Source organism: Xiphophorus couchianus, chromosome 10 (assembly GCF_001444195.1).
Source record: "Xiphophorus couchianus chromosome 10, X_couchianus-1.0, whole genome shotgun sequence".
Lineage (NCBI taxonomy): Eukaryota > Metazoa > Chordata > Actinopteri > Cyprinodontiformes > Poeciliidae > Xiphophorus > Xiphophorus couchianus.
In genome coordinates this window covers 4,894,499-4,918,410 of record NC_040237.1, presented here as the reverse complement: position 1 = coordinate 4,918,410, position 23,912 = coordinate 4,894,499, and the positions used below count along the sequence as shown (strand labels likewise).

At 35.5% G+C, this 23,912-nt stretch overlaps 3 protein-coding genes and 1 long non-coding RNA gene across 4 annotated transcripts; 2 read left to right on the top strand and 2 right to left on the bottom strand.

Moving 5' to 3' along the window:
- Positions 1-557: 557 nt before the first annotated feature.
- Positions 558-9,492, top strand: LOC114151767 (5-hydroxytryptamine receptor 3A-like). The gene is made up of 10 exons (XM_028029163.1): positions 558-674; positions 1,234-1,394; positions 2,548-2,592; positions 2,699-2,808; positions 3,916-4,085; positions 4,562-4,719; positions 5,286-5,496; positions 5,573-5,713; positions 7,151-7,233; positions 7,325-9,492. The coding sequence occupies exons 1-10, from the start codon at positions 638-640 to the stop codon at positions 7,568-7,570; spliced, it is 1,362 nt and encodes a 453-aa protein (XP_027884964.1). The 5' UTR covers positions 558-637; the 3' UTR covers positions 7,571-9,492.
- A 3,225-nt stretch (positions 9,493-12,717) lies between these two features.
- Positions 12,718-15,041, top strand: LOC114151765 (5-hydroxytryptamine receptor 3A-like). The gene is made up of 4 exons (XM_028029162.1): positions 12,718-12,856; positions 13,427-13,847; positions 13,926-13,984; positions 14,071-15,041. The coding sequence occupies exons 1-4, from the start codon at positions 12,761-12,763 to the stop codon at positions 14,308-14,310; spliced, it is 816 nt and encodes a 271-aa protein (XP_027884963.1). The 5' UTR covers positions 12,718-12,760; the 3' UTR covers positions 14,311-15,041.
- Positions 15,042-15,474: 433 nt separating this feature from the next.
- On the bottom strand, positions 15,475-21,505 carry LOC114152415 (5-hydroxytryptamine receptor 3E-like; the record flags this gene model as incomplete). Its single annotated transcript, XM_028030319.1, has 7 exons — positions 15,475-17,265; positions 17,446-17,519; positions 17,704-17,826; positions 18,603-18,810; positions 19,476-19,636; positions 20,275-20,444; positions 21,387-21,505. Coding segments are annotated over 7 exons (1,083 nt in total), but the record flags the coding sequence as incomplete, so codon positions are not given.
- A 96-nt stretch (positions 21,506-21,601) lies between these two features.
- Positions 21,602-23,779, bottom strand: LOC114151795 (uncharacterized). The gene is made up of 5 exons (XR_003597011.1): positions 23,628-23,779; positions 23,202-23,282; positions 22,838-22,909; positions 22,053-22,198; positions 21,602-21,647 (listed from the first exon to the last, which is right to left on the bottom strand). It is a non-coding gene; the product is annotated as an uncharacterized LOC114151795 (long non-coding RNA).
- Between the last annotated feature and the right edge of the window lie 133 nt (positions 23,780-23,912).

Below are 23,912 nucleotides of genomic sequence, written 5' to 3'. Positions count from 1 at the left end.
GTTTTGTTTCATTTTGTATTTTATAAATACTACTTGAATATACCCTATAAAACATTTTTAAATGAGTAAATATATTTGAATGTCTTATTCAGTTTTCAAATTTGAAAAGGAAAGAGTTCATACATTTCAAGATAAGAACATTTAAAAGAGGCTGTGTGAATTCTTTTGCAGCGACTCTTTACCATATTGATCTACATGCATTAAGAGACTTTTGAATTATGGTGCCATCCAGTTCACAAATCACCCTTTATGTAACATTTGCTTACAGCAAAAGCTTGGGGAAAGCGGTTCAATTACAATCTCGTCCTGCAGAATCTTAAATGTTTTGCTTTGGGAATTTTTCACCAAAACAAAGAAAACAATCCAGACTGAATATATAATATACCATCGGAGCACGTTTCCATTTCCTTTGTAACTTGATCTGCAAGTAAATTTATACATTCATGCAGGACATGTGGGCGTGGCCTCTGTCTGAGAATGGATGTCAGAGTCATGGTAATATGAAAAACCAGGAAAAAAAACCCCACCAGACCTCCAGCTATAGATGTGACTTGAACCGCCCCTTTCCAGTACTACACCATGCAGTCATCAGCTCCAAAGAGACGCTGAAAGGACAAATACGCATGAGGGAGTCAAGATGCTGGTTGGTTTCCTTTTTCTGCTCCTTATCTCTGGTAAGTCTCAGGAATATTCAGCTTTATGAGTTTCAAATTATTGTTAAAAAGTGGGGAAATGTGGATTTAAAACCTTTTTAGGAACTGCTTTTTAACCATTTTTATATGTTGTCTGCTTGGTAGTGCTGCTGGAATAATTATGAGCTAATTAGCTGATAGCATTTTTGTCTGAAGATATTTATTCATTTATTAAACTACAAAATAATCCATTGCTTCAAATAAGTTTTCTCACAAACATCTTTGAGAGATAAAGACATAACTTTTCCTGGGATACACGTTGACATTACTAAATAATTAGTGAATTGCTTTTATAAAACCCTGTAATGGTGTCAGAGGCAGTCTCATAATGGCCACTTAATGCCCACAATCAATCCTAATAATTACTACATGTATCTGTGAACCGGTGTTTCTGATGTCCTCATTATAAATTCTGTAGCAATGAATACAAACCACACAGACGCTAATGCATTTGTAGTCAAAATGAAATCAATCTCATTAATGATTGACAAAATGTGACGGCTGTTTTTGAAAAGTGTTTTCCTGTGTTTATCGTCTGCAGATGAGATTAATTCTGAGCAGAACTGCAGTTATCATGATGTTTTGAACTATTTAAACCTGTCAAGTAACAACGAGCTGTACTCCATGACCCGGCCCGTCAAAAACTATAAAAATCCCACACTAGTGTCACTGGAAGTTCTGCTCTATGCCATCCTAGATGTGGTAAGTAATTATTTTTAATATCTGATAGGTATACCAGATTTTTTTTTCAAAAGTGTTTGCGATTCAGCTACATGTGAAAAATATAGAAATATGCAAAATAAAGAAATGTTGTGAAAGAAAACAAAGGCAGACACAAGGCAGCAGAGAATGGAGCCAAAAACTATGATTTTATCTCCAGAGAAGAGTAATGATGAGCTCATTAGCTCAATAAGTCTCAATAGGCTACAATAAGGATACCTAGTAGACCGGCACCCTACACAGGGATTTTTATTCCCTAGATTGTAAACCCAGTCTGATTAATAAATGCTGGTGACAAAATAGCTTAAAAGAACAAAACTACTAACACTACTTTGGATTCTTTTTAATTTGCTTTTTTCCACAAACCAGTTTATGCTTCATTTCTGATAACTGTTGCAGCTGCAGCATGATGCCCTCTCCTTCATTTAGCTCAGGCACAGTGTAAAAATGAGCCACAGGGACAGCAAATGATGGTGTGAATTCTTTTTAAAAGGTGACTTCTTTGAAACAACATTATGTCTTGAGATTTCCAGACATTTCATGACAGAAGAAATAAAAAAAACCTCTAAATAAAAACATAATCATAACTGAGAAACTTTATGCTCACAAACAACACCTGGCCATTCCTTCCAGTAAAGCTTAGTTTTTAAGTGTTTTAAAATCCTGAGGCAAAAACTGCCTCCAGTTTAATTCCTTTCTTCCATAGCTGTACTTACTTTTGCTGAGCTCAACTGAACTATTTAGGGATTTAAATACTCAAAATTGTTTAGAAATTATTTATCTATTTATTCTAAAGTCAAGAATGTAATTTTTAAAATTGCACCTAAATCTTGACAGACCAGGCTGCTTTTATAAGTTTCTCCAACATTTTCTAGAAAACTATAATAGCCTGCGGTTCTCCACAAGTACATAATAGCTTTCCTCAGAAGGAATCTTGTGCATGAGCCATACATTAATATCAACTGTGATAAGAAGACGATTTAGAGTTCATTAGAGGAACTGAGTGGAAACGCTTCCTGTTTGTGACAGGGTTAATGCCCAGTAATGATATTTTAATCTAAACGTCACACGTTTAGATTAAGTGTTGATGGACTTTGCATTACGTTGTGGTTTTGTGATGCTTTATTCTCTGCAGGTTGAAAAAGACCAGAAATTTATTCCTTATGTGTGGACTGTCACAGTGAGTTCTTCTGAACAAATCAACCATCTGTTAGAATGGAGACTCTCAGATCTACTGAGAAATGTGTCTTTAACACTGTGCTCTTTTTCTTTATTTTTCTTTTCAGAGGTGGAACAACGAATACATTTCTTGGGATCCAGATCAGTTTTGTGGAATTGATAATGTTTCTCTACGTACTGAAATTTTATGGAAACCAGATCTTACGATTGTAGAAATGTAAGTGTTTATATGTGAATTAGTGTAATCCTGCATGTGGTGTAGAGACATCAAGAGACCCTCACACTTTGGCATGTTTAATCTTTAGGCTGATTAAAAAAACAGCAACTTGTGAATAAATATTACATGCCTTTCTGAATCTCACATGTGCTGCTAAATGCTAAATATTTGTCTCTTAAGATTTAAACATAAGGTGGTTTATGCAAATTGAGAGCAGCTATAAACATTTGGTGGAAGATTGTGAACTTCTAATTTTCAAGGAAGAGGTAAAGTGCAAGCTTGTAATCTTGCAGGACAGAATAATTGGCTAAGCCAACCAGATAACCCATTTATTCACAGGAAACTGATAAAAAGATAAAAGGGGTAAATACACTGATTGGTTGGTAAAGCTCACAGTCATTGTTGGTCTGTCTTACATACAGATTATAAAGCAGACGATTATTTCTTTTGCTCCACTGCAAAAAGTGTTTTACTTTACAATCCATCTTGGACCAGGAACACAGGATAAATAATTTGCAGAAAAAGTTTGATCTGAGGACGATGGAGACTCATGTTCTGATGATGGCGCTGCTCACAAAATTCTGGAAAAGATAACGATAGTGCAGGAGAAAAAGGCTGTTCCAGAGACAATGAGGGCTGCTGTACCGGAGGCTCAGCAGGCGGGGATAAATGAGATGCTGGAGGTAACAGGAATTAAGAATATGGAGGTGTCAAGGGTGCACCGTGTGGAGAAAATAACGATTAAGACAGTTAGAGGATGACAGCTATAGTGAAATGATGTATCCAGACATGGTGCAGAAAACCACGATGCCTGTGACAGCGCAGGATATTCTTTTAGGGAAAACGGACAAGCAGAATCTTCAATAACTTTACCGGAAAGAACCCTGCAAAAATCCTCTGTAAAGGAGGATTACAATCTGTTTAGATTTTTTAATCTCTGCAAAATCAAAAATTAAATTACTTATTGCTTATTATAAAGCTTAGAACCTGTGAATATTAGTGGCAATATAGCGCAATATTTATCATCCATTGCTTTGTCATGTGTGAATCCCAAGCTTTGCAAACCTCCATAATCACTTAATTTGTTTGTCTTTTTAATTTATGCAGGACAGAGAAAGACAAAGCCCCTCCCAGTCCTTACCTCACCATCAACAACAAAGGAGACGTTGAAGTTCAGAACGACCAGGTGTTAGTGAGCACCTGCAGGATGCATATATACAAGTTTCCTTTTGACATTCAGAGCTGCAACCTCACCTTCAGGTCCATCATACACACGGGTGAGAACACGTTTCCAACATATCTACGAACGTTTTCCACATGTGAAATGTTAAGCTGTAATGGGATCGATCAAGTTAAGGACAGTCCTGATAGAAAACAACTGTTGACTGGCATCAACACTACCTGACTGCAGTAATCGACTGCTTCTTTGTATGTTTATGCTTCCCTCTTTTCTAATTTCCTCATGTTAAATGTGTAATCAGGAGGGTAAATGAAATTAACGAGCAAGCCGATGTGGAGAACAGATATATAGCCAAGGACGTTTAACAGGAAATCCTGATTAGAAATATTCAGCTGGCTGAAACTAATCATCAATCCGTGTTACTTTTGTTACCTTTGCTATAAAATGCATAATGATGTAAATAAATGGAATAGAAACAAGTATATTTCCCAAAAGCAAGCGTTAGAGAGACATTTAGAGGTTTTTCTGGGAAAAATCCAGGTCAGCTTTTACAGCATTTCCCCTCTTTTTCAGCCAGAGAGATCCGTCTGCAGCCGAGTGACAACTCTTCAGAGGCCACAGAGTGGTCTCGGGAAGTGATGCGGACTCAGTATGAGTGGCTGTTCATCGACATGATCGTCACTGCAAACAACGCTACCATTTTAACTGATCAAGATGTCGTCATTTACACTGTAGGTATCATTAGTTTTACATGTACACATCCGATTACTGCCTGGAAAAGTGAAATCTTCTTTCCTTTTCCATATTTAAACTATGCAGACAATTACATTTTCACTGAAGTCTGATGCGTCTGATTTTCCACACTTTTAAAGCTGCATGACCCCTTAGAAAGGCAATTAACGAGGCATGCTGTGGTGGCGCAGGGGGTTAGCACGCCTCACGTTTGGAGGCCTTAGTCCTCGACGCGGACGTCGCGGGTTCGATTCCCGGTCCCGACGAACTTTGCCGCATGTCTGCCCCCCCTCTCCTCACCCTCCTTCCTGTCTGCCTACTGTTGAAAAAATACAAGCCACTAGTGCTGCAAAAACTCTTCGGAGAAAAAAAAAAGAAAGGCAATTAACTAATCTTAAATGGCAGAAAGTTGAAATTTATTTTAAAAAGTTCAAAGTTCTATAATAGATACTTTAAAAAAAAAGTAGCTGAATGGCATTTCAAGAAGCCAAATTTTGGTAAAACCTTGTCTGAAAAGGTCAATTTTCTGCTTTTGCTGAATATTAATCTAAATCTTGTTTCCCAGATCACGATGAAGAGGAGGTCTCTGCTGTACATTGTCAACTTCCTGCTGCCGGTTCTCTTCTTCTTGTGTTTGGACTTGGCCTCCTTCATGATCTCAGACTACGGTGGAGAGAAGCTCAGCTTTAAAGTCACCGTGCTGCTGGCCATTACAGTGCTGCAGCTCATTCTCAATGAAATTCTGCCGTCCTCCTCTGACAGAGTCCCACTCATAGGTAGGATAAATCTGCTACTTTTGTGCAGGAAACGTGACCTGACTTCATTCATTTTGTCCTGTCTGATCCTTTTCAGCCGGTTATTGCATCGGGATTTTTGCTCTGATGATGCTCAGCCTCCTGGAGACGATTTTCGTGATGTATCTGAGACAGAAAAGCTCCCAAGATACAGAGAGAGACGGATGCATGATCCACGAATCTATCAAGTCCAACAAAGGCAACTTTCACAGCTGCTACACAGATAGGAGATTAAATTTGTCCAGATACAGGGAAACTGGGATCTTTTTTGAAGTTATTAGTTGTTTGTCTGCATCTTAACATTTCAAGCTTCTTCACTGAAAGCCTGAAACAGTATTAAACTCCATTTCTCAACCTCAAAGTTTAAAATATGATGCTGAGTAAAAAATCTCCTCTATATTACATAGTTTCTGGCCATTATTGGTCTAAATGTTAATATATTACCTCTTTTATAAGCAATTACGACAGGTGTCTAATAAACAGCTGTTGCATAATAAACATCTTTATGGGTTTATCAATAAAACAAATAAAATTCCATTAATGAATACTTCCACATATTTTCTAAGAACATTTGCAATTTTTAAAACAACAAAAAATACCTTATAGATGGTTTATGGAACAGACTGAACACAATAAAATAATCAACATTAAAATCACAGATTCAAAGCTTTGCATGTCTTGCTGGTGAAACAATTAAGATTTTATGTTTTCATTTTGTTATTCCAGCTAATTTCTCAATTTTAGAGAAGCAAAGACAATCATACTTAATTTGGAAATTTTCTGTAAATTTATTTATTCTTTCTAAAAGAATAAAATCTTTTAGAATAAAATCTTTTTCTAGTGAAAAAGGAAAAACAAACAGGTTAGAGTGAAAGTAATGAAAATGTCCAACATCGCAATAAAAACTGCTGCTTTGAAAAATGGTGTATCTGCTGCCCTCCTCAGGAAATCTGCTGTAATAGCACTCAGGAAGATCAAACACTGTTTATTACAGTCTGTTTTAATTATTATAAATGACACCTACTTTAAAAACCGCTCCAAAGTATATGCTGTTATATAACAAAAACAATCCAGGCATAATAATAGCCAATGTGTTTAGTTACAGTCAATGTGACCCTAATTATATTACAATAATTTTGTTTACACGCCGTTGGTAAAAGTTTGTTTTTTTTTACTTAAAAATATTTCACTGCAAAAAACAAACAAAAAAATCTTACCAAGTAATTTTGGTCTAGTTTCTGAGTACGCTTGAAATAAGACAAACTAACTTACAAGTAACTTTTCAGCAAGATATAAGAGCTTGTTTTAAGTCAATATTATTTATTGATAAAAAAAATAGGTCCACTGGAAGAGTATTTTACATAAAATAAGACATTTTTCTCTTGTTATAAGTTAAATAATCTGACAGTGGAACTAGTATTTTTTTTAAATCAATAATAAGAAATTATGACTTAAAACAAGCTCCTATATCTTGCTGAAAAGTTCCTTGAAAGTCAATTTTGGATATTTGCACAAGAAACTAGACCAAAAATACTTGGTGTTTTTACAGTGGATGAAATTATATGCAAACTAATGCAGTATGAAATACTGCCATTTAGTGTTGATTTTCAGGATTAATTTAGAAACTCTCTTTCAGAATCACATGACTGGACCTCAGGTGGATTTATCTACAACGTGTCTTCTAGTGAAACCGGTGAGATCCTGCCTGGTGCCAAAGAGGTCAGCAGTCAGTCACTATCGGTGCACAAAAACCAAAATAGCAAAAGACATCCGTCCTTCTGTAAACTGATTTATTAAATCACTTTTTCAGGACAGAAGCAGCAAACTGCTGGGGGAGTGCTACACCCTGGAGAGGCTTTCAGATGAGCTGAGGGCGATGGAGAAGATGTTAACTCTGCTCTGCAAGTCCAACAAAGACGAGGAGACAAGTGGCTACTGGAACAGGGTGGCTACAAGAGTTGACAAAGCTTTCTTTGTTTTCTACGTCCTTGTGGTCATCCTTTTCCTGGTTTTCATTTTCTTAGAGTGGCAAAGTGATTCCATTGATACTACATAACACAATTCAGGTCTACATTTATGTAGCCATGATCCAAGTCATCTGAATAACTGCATCCTGATTTTGTTGTACTTATTATAACCTGACTAATATATCTATCTGTTCCATATTAAAGCACAGTGGCATATATGTAAAGCTATTCATCAGAAGTTGTTCAGCTGAAAAAACATATTTAATTTAGTAGCAGAAAAGAAAGAGGAAACGGTCTTAGTAATTGTCAAACGCTCACTTTTCCCTTTTACGTCATTAGTTAATTTTGAAGTTATAGTTTGCTGAAAGTGCACAAGCCAGCACAGTAAAATAACATGTTGTGTAATAAAGCTGTTAAAATAAAGGAGCACTGCAGGTTAAAAGACAAATTTACTTTACAGAGTTATGCAAAAATCAAATACTTTCAGCTGCACAATAGATCCCATTAGGACCCATCGTAACTTTAACTTTATTAGATTATTAGCATGATTTATGGGTTTTTTTCAGTAAACTAAAGCAATTCAGTCACACCAGTAATATGTGCTTCTGAAATATTTATCTAAAAGTAGAATTTTTTATATATATTTGTTTGTCCTGCTGCCTGCTTAAACTGGATGGAGAACATCAACGCTAAAAATGTAGTGACTAAGTTCAAAACTTCACCAGACCTCTTTGGATTTTCAGAAAACAAAATTGTTGGTATAAAATAATTTGATCTGATTACATTTTTTTGAAGTTTTGGTGACAAATGAACACCAGTCTTCTTTGGTATTGTATAATAGTTTAAAGTGAAAATAGAGCCAGAATGCTGGCTCAGCGGATATTGGGATATCCAGTATCCAACTCGAACCTAACTTCACTGCGGTCGGTAACAATAAAAACACCGGGGCAAAGTTTGTTTTGGTCTGTGGCCTGTAAAGATGGCACCGAGCAACTGTGCGAGATGTAAACGCCCCACAACGTCTTACGCAGTGACGTTGGATCCAAAGCTCTATTGGCCAATAGTAGGAGAAGGCAGCTCTCCTCATTAACATAAAGATGCACACGGAGAAGCAGAAAAAGGACAAACAGACAAAAGACAAACAGAAAAAGGACAAACAGAAAAAAGACAAACAGAAAAAGGAGGGGAGGCAATGACAAAAGGAGAGCTTTTATAAGGAAAAGACAAAACAAAATATTTACTTTTCTTGACAAAAACGCGTGTTTAAAGGAAATGAAAAGAAATAGATACATTTCTTGACGGAAACTCATGTGTAAGGACAAGGAAAAACTAAATAGATATTTATGCTTTTATTTCTTATTATGTCAGTTTTGGTCCTCCATAGAGAAATAGCGCCACGACTGAATTATTAATATATTTCCTGTAACAGTTGACATGATTTTTAATGACTGCATGCTCATTTACGTGTTTTTTGGATGTTAGCAGAATATAGACCATCATTTGTAATGTAAACCCAACTTCTGAGACCAGAGCAATGGATATTATATTACTACAGTCAGAACTTTAGTCACAATTTTCATATCTTCCAAAGCATGTTTGTGTATTTAAAAATTATTTTAATGGGCGTTCAAGCATGAAGAAATAAAAGATCAAGTTTTGTCGTGTGTTTCTACAAACAAATAAAAAAAATCTGAGCACTAAATGTTGCAGATTCCACTTAGTGGATTTTAGAAACCTGTCCAGATAAAATCAATGCCACTCAGATATTGAGAGGAAGTATAAAATATATTTTTATTAAGCAAAGCCAGGCATTAATCAGTGTCACAGTGTGCACCCCTCCTTCCAGTGAAGGCAGGGCAGCGACATAAAAACATGAGAGCACAGAAAGAGTCAGCAGAGACGCTCACTAATCTCACAGCGATGATACTTTTAGGTTTCTTTCCTCTTCTTCTCCTTACAGGTAAGAGAAAGAAAACGCATGAAGCTGTAACAGGACATTTAAGCTAAATTTAGCATTTTCTGAAAAGAAAAAATATTTTGTAATTAAGTTAGGATCTGTTGTTAAAAAGAAATGTATTATATAGTTCAGCAATGAAAAGTAATAAAATATTCTTTCCATGTAGATTTTCTTTAGGAACATTCTTTGTTTTCCTAAAGATTAAATTTTTCTGTTTCTCTTTTGTAAGCTTTTATTTGGCCTAACTGTCATTTGCAATAAGAGTCCAAGATTTGGATGCATTTACAGTAAGTTAAGAGATAAGTTTGATTTAGAACAAAAAATGTGATCTTTATGATTTAGATGGATCTAGAAATTTGACAAAGTGATGGGAGTTTCTACGGTTAAAGAGTCCATTACATCAGTGATATCTTATTGCAGCTCTGAGACCAAAAACTTTCTTACTCAGGCAGGAAATCCTTGGATGTTGAGAGCAAAATGTCTGAATGTCTTTTACTTGATGTGATTTTAGCTCAATCATGTGAGGAAAATGATCTGTTGTTATCTTACCTAAATAATCTATGCTGTGCATTTGCACGGCAACATGAGAAACAGGTTGGGGAAGAAAATGCTGATGCACCAAATGGGATTATGCAGGCAGTTACTAAGAATTGTCTCAGCAGTGAACTTAGACGTAGACTTAGACTGACTTTGTTGTCATTTTGCATGCACAGGGTGTATACAGAACAAAATTTCGTTGCATACGGCTCAGGACAATGTTTTGAGCTTCCAATGTTGTGAGGTTGGAAGCTTTCCAATGTTGAAAGGATGCCTTTCATAAGATACATAAAAGCAAAAGACCATAGTACTTTAGTAGATGTATATTTAGCTGTGTTTTACTATAAATGTTAACAGATTCCTTTGTTTTCTTTCTGCTCTCCCAGATGCATTTGCTGAGAGGCTCCAGCAGAATCTAGAGCACAAAAACTTTGCTGAGATCTTTGAGCAAATTCGAGGTGGAAAACTTTTTTTTTCTGTCATATCCTTCATTAACATTGCGCTTAGTTGTTTGTTTTTTTTTTTTAAATATGATTCCAGCACATATTTTCTCATTCTGTATATTAAAAGTAGAATAAATGCAGTCCTGGATTAACAGCACATTAAACGTATTTATGAGCCAGAATCCCTCAGTAAACATTGTAAATGTTCACCTATATCTCGACTGTTATCACATAACAAGTTTGATAAGATTCTTCATTTTCATGGGTGTCGTTTTTTTCTAATTGATTTTCACACACTGTGTGTGTTGATCCATTTTCAGAAAATGAAGTGCCAGCTCAGGAGGAATGCAGTTTTCAAACCGTCTTAAACTACCTGAACATGACCAAAAACAGAGAGAAGTACACTTTGACCCGACCCGTGAGACACCACAGGCACTCAACATGGATCTTCCTGGAGATGAAAGTTTATGCAATTCTTGATGTGGTGAGTGGTCTGCAAATTTTCACATATATTTCAGTTTTCACCGTCAAAGCCAGAACCACTTTATTGATTAAAACAAACACAGGATATTTGAGTCGGGTTCTGTACTTTATTGCTTCTTTGTGGTCAGCATAGATTTTTGAATAGTTTGTTTTGTTGTTATTTAACAGTTTGTCTTTGCCCACAGAGAGAGACGGAGCAGTCTTTCATTTCATACATTTGGATTTATTTGGTAAGTGTTTGGCTTGTGCCTAGAAATACATAATTTTACATAAACCCTACCTGGAGAAGAAAATCTGTTTACAGTGCTGGGACAAATTTTTGCCAGTTTCTTTGCCACACATTGGTTACTCATCCAGGAGATCTCAAAGACACCAAATGGTCCAGTATGATTTTTGGTTGCACTGCAAAAAGACAAATCTTACCAAGTAATTTTGGTCTAATTTCTAGTTAAAATACCTTAGCACACTTGAAACAAGACAAAACTATCTCTTAGGTAGTTTTTTTAAGACAATAATTCCTTAATTTTGATAAAAATGTACTAGTTCCATTGGCAGATTACTTTACTTATAATAAGACATTTTGCTCATGTAAATAAAATTATCTGCTAATTGAACAAGCACATTTTCATCAAAATTAAGGAATTATTGACTTAAAACAAGTTCTTATATCTTGTTAAAAACTTACTTGCAAGCTAGTTTTGTCTTATTTCAAATGCGCTAAGATATTTTAACTAGAAATTTGATCAAAATTTCTTGGTTAGATTTTGTATTTTTGCAGTTTGGCGTCTCCAGAGAGATATAACAATTATCAGCTATTACAAATGATTAATGGCATCTGCTGTCGCTAATAGCAGAAACTACTTACTCATTAGGTTTAGGATCAAATTACTTTTACAAATTATCATCGTAGTTGGAAAGCTTTTCTGCATCAATATGTGAACTCATCATCTGAAAACTTAAGTTTTGTAATTACTCAGATTATATATGAATAATGTAAAAAAAAAACTGAAACATTTAAGTATGATACAAAAACCATCAAAATCTGTAATGGTGAAGACACTTATCTACAGTACTATGTTTGTTTCAAATGGCTCTTTCTTTTAATCTTGTAACTCTCCTTGTTTGTATTCATCTGACTCATTTTGAACTCCCCTGCTACTTTGTTTTGCTGTTTAGAGATGGGACAATGAACATATTTGGTGGGATCCAGAGCAATTCTGTGGGCTTGATCACATCTTAGTTCCCACTCAACTTTTGTGGATTCCTGATCTGACCATTGAGGAGATGTAAGTTTAAATTCACCCAATAATTTTTCTTTTTCAAACAACTTGAATGTCTTAATTACGTCATATAGACGTATAAAAGGACAGCGTTTTTGCCTATATTATTTAGATTTAAAAGTAATGAAATTCACACTAAGCCAGATGAAAACTAAAACTGAGAGTAAATATATATTATCCAAATCTTAAAGTGAGTATTTGTTGTGATTTGCCATTCAGGACAGAGCAGGACAAAGCCTCTCCAAGTCCTTATCTCAACATAAGAAGTCACGGCTGGGTCGAATTTAGAAATGACAAGGTGGTGATCAGCTTCTGCAAGATGCAAGTTTACAGATTCCCTTTTGACATCCAGAGCTGCAACATTTCCTTCAAGTCTATCATGCATCCCAGTGAGCCTCCAATCTATTTTCCTACCCTATAATGCTTAAATACCATCAGGTATGCACTGTAGGAGTTAGATAAACCAGATAAAATAAGTCAACTGTTTTTCTTTAACATTTTACAGGTGAAGAAATGCTGTTGTAGAAGAAATTCTACAACAGCAATGACACAGAGATCACAGAGTGGACTCGTGAAGCCATGCAAACGCAGTTAGAGTGGCTGTTTGTCAGCATGATGGTCACAAACGAAACTGTCAACCACTTTGGCTTCAACCAAACAATGATTATCTACACTGTAAGTATTTATCCACAGGTGTTGAGCATAAACTTCTTCATATTTATCTGTGACAAATCATTGATCACTAGTTTTCACTGCAGTGTCAGTTGTGCTTCACTGCCAACACTGCAAAAAAAAAAAAAAAAAAAAATCTTACCAAGTACTTTTTGGTCTAATTTCTACTGCAAACATCCTACTTGAAATAAGACAAAACTAACTTAAAAGTAACTTTCCAGAAAGATATAGATGCTTGTTTTAAGTAAATAATTTCTTAATACTGATTTTAAAAAGTACTTTTTCTATTAGTGGGTAAATTAACTTAATTGCCTGTGATTTGTTTCCTTTTATTGGGATTTTCTTGCATTTTATGGGCAATCTGACATGCTTTTAACCTATAATATTACTTCCAGTCAGAAGAAACATGTTAGTAAATCTAAAAGATTACTTTAAACAGAAATCTGCCAGGGTATTAATAATTTTAGGATTATAGAAATTTCATTATCTCTCAGCCATAATCCATAAGTATCACTTTCTGAAATAAAAAATAAAACTTAAACCTTCTTACAAAATGTAAAATTTCTTTGACAGATAAACATGAAGAGGAGGTCTCTCCTCTATATTGCAAACTTCTTGCTGCCGGTTTTCTTCTTCTTGTGCCTGGACTTCGGCTCCTTCCTGATGTCAGACACCGGTGGAGAAAAAGTTGGCTTTAAGATCACATTGCTGCTTTCAGTCACAGTGATGCAGCTCATCCTCAACGACATTCTGCCCTGTTCATCAGACCGGATTCCCCTCACAGGTAGAGAAGATTTTAGTTCCCAGCTGCATCACCAACATGCTGATGAAGATGCTTTTCTTTCACCAGTGGCGTACTGCATTGGGATTTTCTCTCTTATGTTGGTAAGTCTCTTAGAGACAATTTTGGTGATTCATCTGATTGGTAAAGATGAACAAGAGGAAGAGAAGCAAAGAGAGAATGATAGTCGGGAGGAGAAAGGCTGTTTCACAGGTGAGACTAAACTCTCTACAAAAATATGGATTTAAAATCGATCTGTCATATGAAGCAGAATTAAGTTCACTGTTTCAGTGGTAAAGAAACAGAGCCGCTTACCATCGGTTGAAAACATGCCATCTCCGAACAAAGAGGTAGGAACTACTCGTTTTCCAATTCAGCACTTTTACAATCTCTACTTTCCAGTTTGGCTCTAATCTGTTTTGAACCACGTCTGCAGGGCAGCACAAGCAGAAATACAGATGTGTCCCACACAATAGAGAAGATTTCAGAGGAGCTTGGAGAAAGCAGGAAAACAATAACTCTCCTCTGCAGCAGAAGTCAAGATAAGAAACCAGGCTACTGGACGGGAGTGGCTCAAAAAATCAACAAGGTGTTTGCTTTTATTTACATCATATCAGCCATCTTGTTTTTGTTAACTATTGCTATAATGTGGTATCCTCCTCATGTCCAGAAATAAGACGTATTCAGATAAGTTCACTTTTCGACTTGATATTTAATGTACGTTTAGTGTCCTCCAGAACATAATCTCTGGTTAATACTGGATGTGTTTTTGACACCAGTCAAAAATCTTTGGCATTCTCTCTATATATACAGAGAATGCATGTCTAGTGTTGAAAGACATAAAAAAAAGGAATTTGTTTCTCATTATTAAGATGGATCCAAGCATACATCCAACTCAACACAAATTTGGTCTCATTAAATGTAATTTATAGTTTGACAGTGAAAGAACAGAGCTAAATCTGACATAAAATCTGTGGGACCACCTGATGAGAGCCGTGAACAAGAAATGTCTTCACTTTATAAATTAAGCAAATATTGACAATCAAAATGTGGATGGAAACAAAAAGAAGGTTGAATGCTGAAACTGAAACCTGAACAACAGCATTATATTAAGATTGTGAGCACATTAACAACGCTGACAGATGTTTCCTTTTCAGTGTAATTGTACATATTACAGCTATATTACAGTTACAACTGAATTCATCAACATTTTCTCACTTTTCTTTATGATAAAAAAACAAACCCTGGTATAATGTGTGAAATTGCTTCCTGTCTGTATTTAAGATGTAACTACAGTTCATGTGTACAATAAAAATCCCGAGAACTTGGTTATTTTACTGTTGTTACATTGCACACAAATGCACACACACACACCTACACCTTCATGCTGCAAGGACCGTAAGGCTGGTGATACACAGCTGATATATTCTTTACCCCCCAAAAGACATTTGGTCTTATCTGTAATTACAAGTAAACTTTTTCCTTTGAAAACAAATAAATATTTATCACATTGTATCATCTGCATACATATTAAGTAGTAAAATACTTACTAAAACACTTAGAAAGTCCAGAGGATACTTACTTAAACTTATTTAGCAACCCAAATCAGGAGTGTCTAATTTATATACTTTTAGATTAACATTAGATTTGTTTTTTCTTTTTTCTTTGGTTTCTCATTTTGTTTGTATTTCCTTTTAATTCATGTAAAGCACTTTGAATTGCCTTGTTGCTGAAAATGTGCGATACAAATAAAATTACCAAACCTTACCTAAAATTATTTTTAAATCATATAAAACACCACACAAGTCACACATTTAATTAGTTTTATGTAGAAGGCAGTTTCACATAAGTTACACCTTGAAAGCACAACAACATTACTGCTGTAAAAATTAATAAATCCTTATTTTATTGTCTAATAAACATTCTTATGCTGAGTCTTATAATTCATGCAGGTGTTTGTCGGTGTATATTACATGTATGACCTTAACAACATGCAACAACAATAGAAGTAATTAAGTAGCACCACCAATCTTCAGTGTGTGAATGGAGCATCCAGGTTGCAGCTTCTGCACAGTTATTAAAGTCTTGAATGCTTCGTAAAGAACAGTTATATTTATGCTGAGGTTACATTAAACAAAGGTTAACTATTTACAGATTAGGTGGCCCACAAAGGCAACAGCTGCAGAGGGGTATCAGATTAAAAGGAACTAAATACTGTTGCATGCCACACTTTACAGTTTTTTGTCACCAGATTTTGAAAAAATGAAAAAGCATTTAAGAAGCATGGATGTTTTGCATGGCACTACATTTTATAATAAAGTGAACAAAGTTCTGACCTTTTGGATGCATTTTAAGATTATGTATAGATTGTAGAGGTTTTTGCCAAAAGTTATCACATGATTAATAAAGCAGCAGCAAAGAGTTCTGAGAAAACTCTGAACTTGGACTAAAACTTTTGAAGCAGCAAACCTTACATGTCCCTCCCCTTTGCTCTCTGCTGCACTGCAGCCTCCCCCCACAGCAGAGTCTGCTGCTGTGAACGTGACAATGTGGCAATTTTCCTGTAACATAATGTTAAACAACGATGAGTGTGATTGACACAACTAACGCTACGTTCATACTGCAACCCTAAGTGACCCAAGTCCGATTTTTTTGCCTTGATGCGGCCTGTATCTGATCTTTTCAAATGCGACCAGGTCACTTGGATTTGTGGTGCCAATTCCAATATAAATCGGACCTTTTCAAATGTGACCTGAGTCTGTAAGCCAGGTCGTATTCATCCGCCTGGCATGTCATTGATACCTGACATTCGTCACTATTCTGTGGCCTGATACACGCAAGCGGGAAGAAAAACGACAATCATGGCGGACTATAATGAGAATTAAGTTGTTAGAGACGCTTCACCATTAGCATTCATGTTTACTTCCGCAAATACTGAACACTACTTCTTTTTTTCTGGTAGTTGACAAAACACTGACAACTCTGTTACTGAGCCCTCTACTGCTCATGTGGGACCATTGCAAGTTGGTAGCAGTTCACACTGAAAATAACACATAAGTCATATATATTTGGAAATGTGAACGACCACACCAAAAGGAAAGAAAAACAAAAAAACATAATAAATAAAATCGGATTTGGATCACTTCAGGATGTAGTGTGAACATGGTCTAAGACTCTCCTGATGTTTCTGACGAAGAGCGGTTTATTTCTGCAAAAGGCAGCAGGAGGAGACAGAGGAGCTTGATTGTTTTCCACAGATTTGCATATTTGTTTTAACTTTGCCTGTTTTTACGTCACTAATTGTAATTGTTGAGTTTCAATTACTTTGTTAGTCAAAGTGAACCTGCAGCTCCATGATGAGGATATGTTGCTTTCTCAGATCTGAACAATATTAATATCTGCATCATTTTGGTAAGTTTGATTTGAAGAGCCACACTGAGAAGACGACAGACAAAAACAAAATGGCTGCCAAGACATATAGAATGGAAAAAATCTTGTCTATTTTCTTGGCGACTCCGGTCCAGTAACCCTCCTTCTTCTCTTCAGACTCTTTGTCAAGGACAATTTTTTTAATCTCTCCAAGTTCATCTGAGACTTTCTCCATGGCCAGGAATAACTGGCTGCTGCTGCCCTGCAAGAATCAGAGTCAGAAGTTATAAACCAGATAATGGGTCATCACATTGCTTATTACAAGAGAGTTTCTGATTATCTGTTTTCTTTTGTTTTTTTACAAACTAGATGCTTTGTAACTTGTGTTATGGGAACTTGAATACCATATTTAATTGTCAACCCTTGAAAAGATTACACTAACCCCTTTGCACATAGATGGTGTTTGATCGGTCATCTCATCACAGGTGGAGGCAATGGAGGAAGTTTTTATTATTTCTGAAAGAAAGTGGAAGACAGCTGAGGGTGAACACAACAGCTTCATGGATCTGTGTTTGTCTATTAAGAAATGTTTAAAAAATTATGAGAATCTATAATTAAATTGAGATTAGATTGAATTTTATCTAATCTCTGAGATAACAGTGAAAATTGTTTGCATCTTTATAAACATAATGGTTCTTACGAAGCTTGACACTCTCTTTCTTATCTTCCAGGGATGAAGAGTCTTTTTCCATCAGATAATTCACAAAAATGGTCTCTATGAGGCTGGACAGCATCAGAGCAAAAACCCCAATGCAGTAAATCACTTGGAGGAACAGAGAGCACATTATGGTGAGAATGTTAGTTCATATAGTTCATTATGGAACAAATGCAGGTTGAATTTAAATCCATGATTTTTTAGTTCATCTTTTGAACTTAGTTTGTAGCTGTTTGAGTTAATGATTAAGTCTTCAATTTAACATGGAACAATAGCTTAAGAAGTCAAACAGCTGAATTGATATCTATTAACATTTTTACATTTTGCCTTCCATAAATGCATTTGTATTTAATCGTGTTATTAGCTAAATCATGCAAAGAGGCACCTAACTGAGAAAGGGAAGAAAATGAGTTTTCTTAAGTTAAAACATTTTATGAGCAGCTATGTTAGTGACTCTACAAAGTTAAACTCAGCTATTAATCATGCAGAAAGACACGATCTGCCAAAAAAGTCATGAGAAGTCTTATTTACAGCTTGCTATAAACCACTGTTGGCAGGGGACACAGCCAAGATGCAGAAGAAGGCGCTGCGTTCAGATGAGACCAAAATGAAACTCTTTAGCCTGCAGAATGCTGTTTGTACTGGGAAGCCAACACTGCACATTGTGTGACATGCTGTAAAACGCTTTCTTTAGCAGGGGATTCATTACATATGCATTTACAATTGTGCATGTTTTAAATTTTGAAAACTGTTGGAATTATGCACACATTTGTTTATCACATTAAACATTAAAGTATGTGACATGACTAAATGAGGAAAGATTTGATGGGTAGGAAAACTCTGCAGGTCACTGCATGTTACCTGGAGACTTGTGAGATTTTTACCTATAAGTGGAATCCTGCTTGAGGTAAAAGGTAAAATTTCAATGAGAATCAGCTGCATTACTGTAACAGCAAGTAGCACCGTGATCTTGAAACTAATCTTATCTCCACCAATTGGCATCAAGAGAGAGGCAAAGTCCAGACACAAGAAGAAGAGGATAGGCAGCAGAAAGTTGACGACATAAAGTGCAGACTTTCTCTTCATGGTTATCTGTAAAAAGGTATGAAACATGGTTAAAATCACTTCTGTATGATTATTTTAAATTAGCGACAAAGTAGGTAAAATAATAGCAAAAATTCTTAATAAAAATTATTAATTTATAATTATTTTTGAAGGTTTTGTCAGCACTAGAAGCCTTTATTTGACAATTGTCAGACAGGAAAGAGAGCTATGAAAGAAGAGGAAGACATGTGACAAAGGTCAATGGTCCTTGATTCAAACTGGGTTGCACGCTCTATCACTGTGCCACCTCCCATCCAATCAAAATGTATTTTAAACAATAAAAGTGAATGTAAATTACTAAAAGTAAACAATTTTACATTGATAATCTGATGCTGATGTAGACTGCAGCTTTCAGCAGGGAAAGCCTTACTGTTTCACATGTCTGTCAAAAGGCAGTATCTCTACAGAATAGTATCCACTGAGGATTTTTTGTGATCCTGGCAACAGAAGGAATTAAAAAATTTACATCATGAACTAAAAATAACATTTCAGATGGATCTGATCACTTTTATTGCAGGGAGACACAAATTGAATTTGTCTCTTAAATCATCCTAAATCAGGTAGAAAACACCTTTGCTCAGAGTAAGTAAAATAGGAGAACAGAATATTTGTAAAATAGAAAACCTTAGGTGACCTGTCTTTGAAATACTTACAGTGTAGACAACAACGGTTTGGTTGGTGTAAAAGTTATGGACTTTTTTTTCAGTGACTGACATATTGAGAAACTTCCATTCGTATTGCATCCGGATATTGTCATTAGACTCCTTCGTGATTATTGTACTGTCTTTTTTCATGAAAAAGAGCAACTCTTCGTCTGTGATGAAAAAACAAACAGCAGATTGATTTAGTAATAAATATGAGATTACATAATTCATATTCATGTGAAAACAGCTTCTGTAGCAGCTGCCATGGCTTTGTGGCAGATCCCACTGCTTTAGCGACAGTAACCTGCCAGTAAACGCAACGGCTTCAATGGCAACTGCCACAAAATCAATGGTGACGGCATGTACATATTTGTATTCTTGTTTTTTATTTTTTAGTAATTTTTTTAATATAGATTTTTTCAAAATATATTTATTTATATTCAAAATTCAATCTGCCATAGAAGCCATGGCAGATGCCAAGGTTGCCAGAAGCTGACATTAGGAAGCTGTGCTGCTTCAGGCAGACGTGGCAACTGAAACCAGAAGGGAAACTTGTAGCTGCCACAAGTTGAGGCCCTGCTGGAGATGAGAGCATCTGCTGGTCTTCTTCAGCGCAAGTCTTTCCCTCATGTGCCACTACTCCCATCTTTTGGAGTTAATTGTCATTACGCCAGTAATTTAATGTTAGTGTCACACAGTATAAATAACTGACTTAATAGCTCACTAATTCTAGGTGCCACATGTCTGATACAACACCTACATGGTCATAAAATGCTAATATTTTAAAGCACATGTAAACAAGGCTTACCAGAGTATGAGATTGACCTAAAGGTGATATTGCATCTCTGAATGTCAAAGGGGAAATTAAAAATGTTCATCTTGCAGGTGCTGACCACAAATTTATCATCCCTGTACTCCACCCAGCCATAGTTATTAAGTGTGACAAAGGGGCTCGGCACGTTTTTATCCTTTTCAGTCCTGTAAATAAATAAAAAAGTTAGGTCCAACGTTACCTCAAACCATTTGGTCAATAGCCTCTTTCAGACCATGAGATAACTTGACTTTCTAAAATGTTTATGTAAATTGTGTTTGTGCACCACTGAAGTTTAACAATTTATGTCTAAGTGGAAGTAAAAAAAAAAATCTAACTTTAAAAAGTCAGCGCACTTATGGAGTCACATTCAAAACATTACTTATATAAGTTTTGCCCTAATCCTTTGCCACTGAACTGGTCTGATGATACACTATGTGGTTGGTGAAATGTATAATCCAAAAGAGAAATATTGTGTTTGTAATCTGTTTTAATGCCTACATGACTGAGATCACTTTTTTTGTTTGTTCATTTATTTATTTTGGTCTGTGGCAGATAAGATCTTACTGCTTTGACACAGTTTGAGATGCCGCTGTGAACCAGGTTTTAAATTTAACATTATCGTGTTTATGTAGTAGTGATGATGGATCCAAACGCAAAAGCGGCAAAGGAGGAGAGTAGATAAAATATTTTTAGGAAAAATACAATAAAATAAGAACTTACAAACAGCCAGGAGGACAGAAAAAGCAGCAACACAAAGAACCAGGCACATGAAGGAAGAAAGGAGTGAGTTGAATATTGAATGCTGGACCAATAGTCCAGGCTGATTGGCTAACAGACTGCAGGTGTGAGGAGAGAGAGAGAGAAAAAAGAGACAGAGAGAAAAGCCACAGGGGTGGAGGGAAAGCACACAAACAGGGGAACAGATAAAATTAATTTAACTGCAACAAAGACAAACTAGACACAAGGAAGAAGCATAATAAGAAAGACTAAACTAAAGTAAAGCAAAACCATCTAATCAAAAATAAGGAACCAGTGGACACAGAACAACAAACTACAAAGCCAGAAAAAAACTCAAATAACCAAAAACATAAAATGAGCAGATTTACATTTCTTCAATTATGATATCAGGCATCCACAAAGATTCACGTGGAACCACTACTTTGGAAAGTCCACAAAAGTCCTTTTTACTCCAATAGATATAGTAATTTCTCCACTCCTTGGAAGAGAAAAACAAAATGGAGTCAATAGACTGATTCCTAATCAAACATCAGCTAATTTGTTATGTCTTCTGAGAAAAGATTAACTTCTCTGAGAAAACTCACCAAAAGAATCCAAATATATGATATAAAGGACTGATCGGCTTCTCTCTGGATAAAGAAAAATGAGAAATTTTACCAGTTGTTAGACATTTAGAATAGATTGCAATTAGTGCTTTTAATTTTGGGCCAGAAGTTAAATTAGATTTTTATACTAGATCTTATGCTACATGTAGTTAATAATACATTCTTAAATTTGCATGCAGCAAAGCCATTATTTGACATACAGATTTTGTTATCAAAAAACAACTTAAGATCTTGCAAACAGTTATTAATATTCCACATTAAAAAACTGGCAACATGATAACAGGAGAACCGCAGTAAATATAACTTCAAACAATTATATGAAAATAAGATAACTAAATCTAATCCACACATTCAAAGCTAAACAAACTAAAATGAATTCAAACAAAAATAAAATGACAACTTAAGACGAGAACAAGAACAAAAACTTACCACATCTAGAATGGCATAGATCCTCATTTCAATGTAAACAAAAGTTTTTTTTTCATAGTGTCTAACAGGTCTGCTCATGGTCAACGCATCATTGCTTTTGATCAGGTTCAGGTACTCTAGAACATCCCGGTAGCTACACTTAGTTCCTGCAAAAACAGAAAGCCCATTATTCTGCACCAAATTCACCAGAAAGGCAGGAGGTTTTGTAAAATTAGAAAATTGTATTATAGCAATCTTGTGGTTGGTCATAACTAATAAACTTTTACAGTAAAGACTTATTCAGTTTTAAATTATATTAACAAAAGATTTCAGATTAAGTCATAATTATCCACTTAGTATTTAACCAGTGTTGATTAAATTCAAGCCACTTTTCAGACAAATCCACATTGTGGATTAAAATCTGTGTTGCTTCATTGAAATCTGTGTCTGAATTCTGGCTTTGAATAAAAGTCTAAATGAGAATATTTCAATGGATCAGCTGGAAAGAATATTAAAAAGATGTTTCGTGTCACTCTGGGGGAAAAACGTCACCTTAAACCTGGAGTTTTTACAATGTCGTTTTTCAGCAGAATAATAAACAGATGTAAGCAGCTGTGTGTTCATCATTCAGAATAATAAATGGGATGTTTATGTTAATTTAATGCCATGTTTGAAAATATGAGTCATCAACACAATAATCTTCTGCCATGAAGACTGTTGGCCAAAATGTTTTGAAAACAAATTTATCTAGTAAAATCTAAATTGTTTTTGTAGCTTTGTGCTCAGAAACATTATTTTGGTCTTACCAGTTTTATCAGATGTCTTGTCAGATGTCTGGTTATTATAATCCGATATATTATAACTTGTGGTATTCCCATCTGTCATGGAAAAAACACAAAATTATGTATTTGTAAATAATTTCATAATCACACTTTTCATGATTAAATGGTGCATAAATATATTAATCTATGCTCAGATATAAAATTGTTAAGCAGAGGGCTAAAACAGTGGCAGCCGCTCTTTTGTTGGCCAGATGATGACAAATTTATTCAAACTTCACTTATACAAAGAAACAAAATGGCTGCAATGAATCTTACAGTAGGAACATTCATTGATGATGATAATTACCGTTCAGAGATGATCTAAAAACCATTATATTAGATTTCCTACCTGATAGATCTGCGTAACTCTGATTAGAGTTCAACTGGTTGTCAAGATCATCTTGTATTTCCAAACTAGATGTTAATCCACCTGAAAACAGAGATCATATAGTGTTACTTTATGTTACTGTCCATTTAGAAAAAGAGAGAATGTTGAGAATGGATTTATAAAGTGGTTGAATGCAAATGTACAACACATTTTTCAAAATGATAGGTACAGAAGAATCTGAAAACCAAGTAATTTTTCACATTACTTCACAATAATGCATCACTTTGTGTTGCTCTATCACACAAAAACCCCCCAAAAACAAATACAATTAAAATTTCCATTTGTATAGTGACAAAATTGTCATGAAGTGTTGAGTGGACCCAATTGGAGCAGGCAGGAGATGTGGTGAGTTTGAAACTTTAAAGAAAAACAAGAATCCAAACTTACAGGGAAAACAAAGTCCAAGGCGTAAACATAAATCCAATGCAGAGACATGAGGAAACCAAGAAGCAGGGACAAGGAAAAGTGACTAGAATATCAGGGAAGTGATGAACTGACAAGTTGTGACTGAAATAGAGGAACCCAAGTACTGGGAGGTAGAAAGTCTAAACAATGGGCCTGGTTTGATGAGGTAACTGATTGCAGGTGTGAACAGTTGGAGCAGGAGTCAGGCTGAGGGGCAGGGAGCAGGTGGCACAGGGAAGCAGGGAAGATATACAGGGGAACACAAAA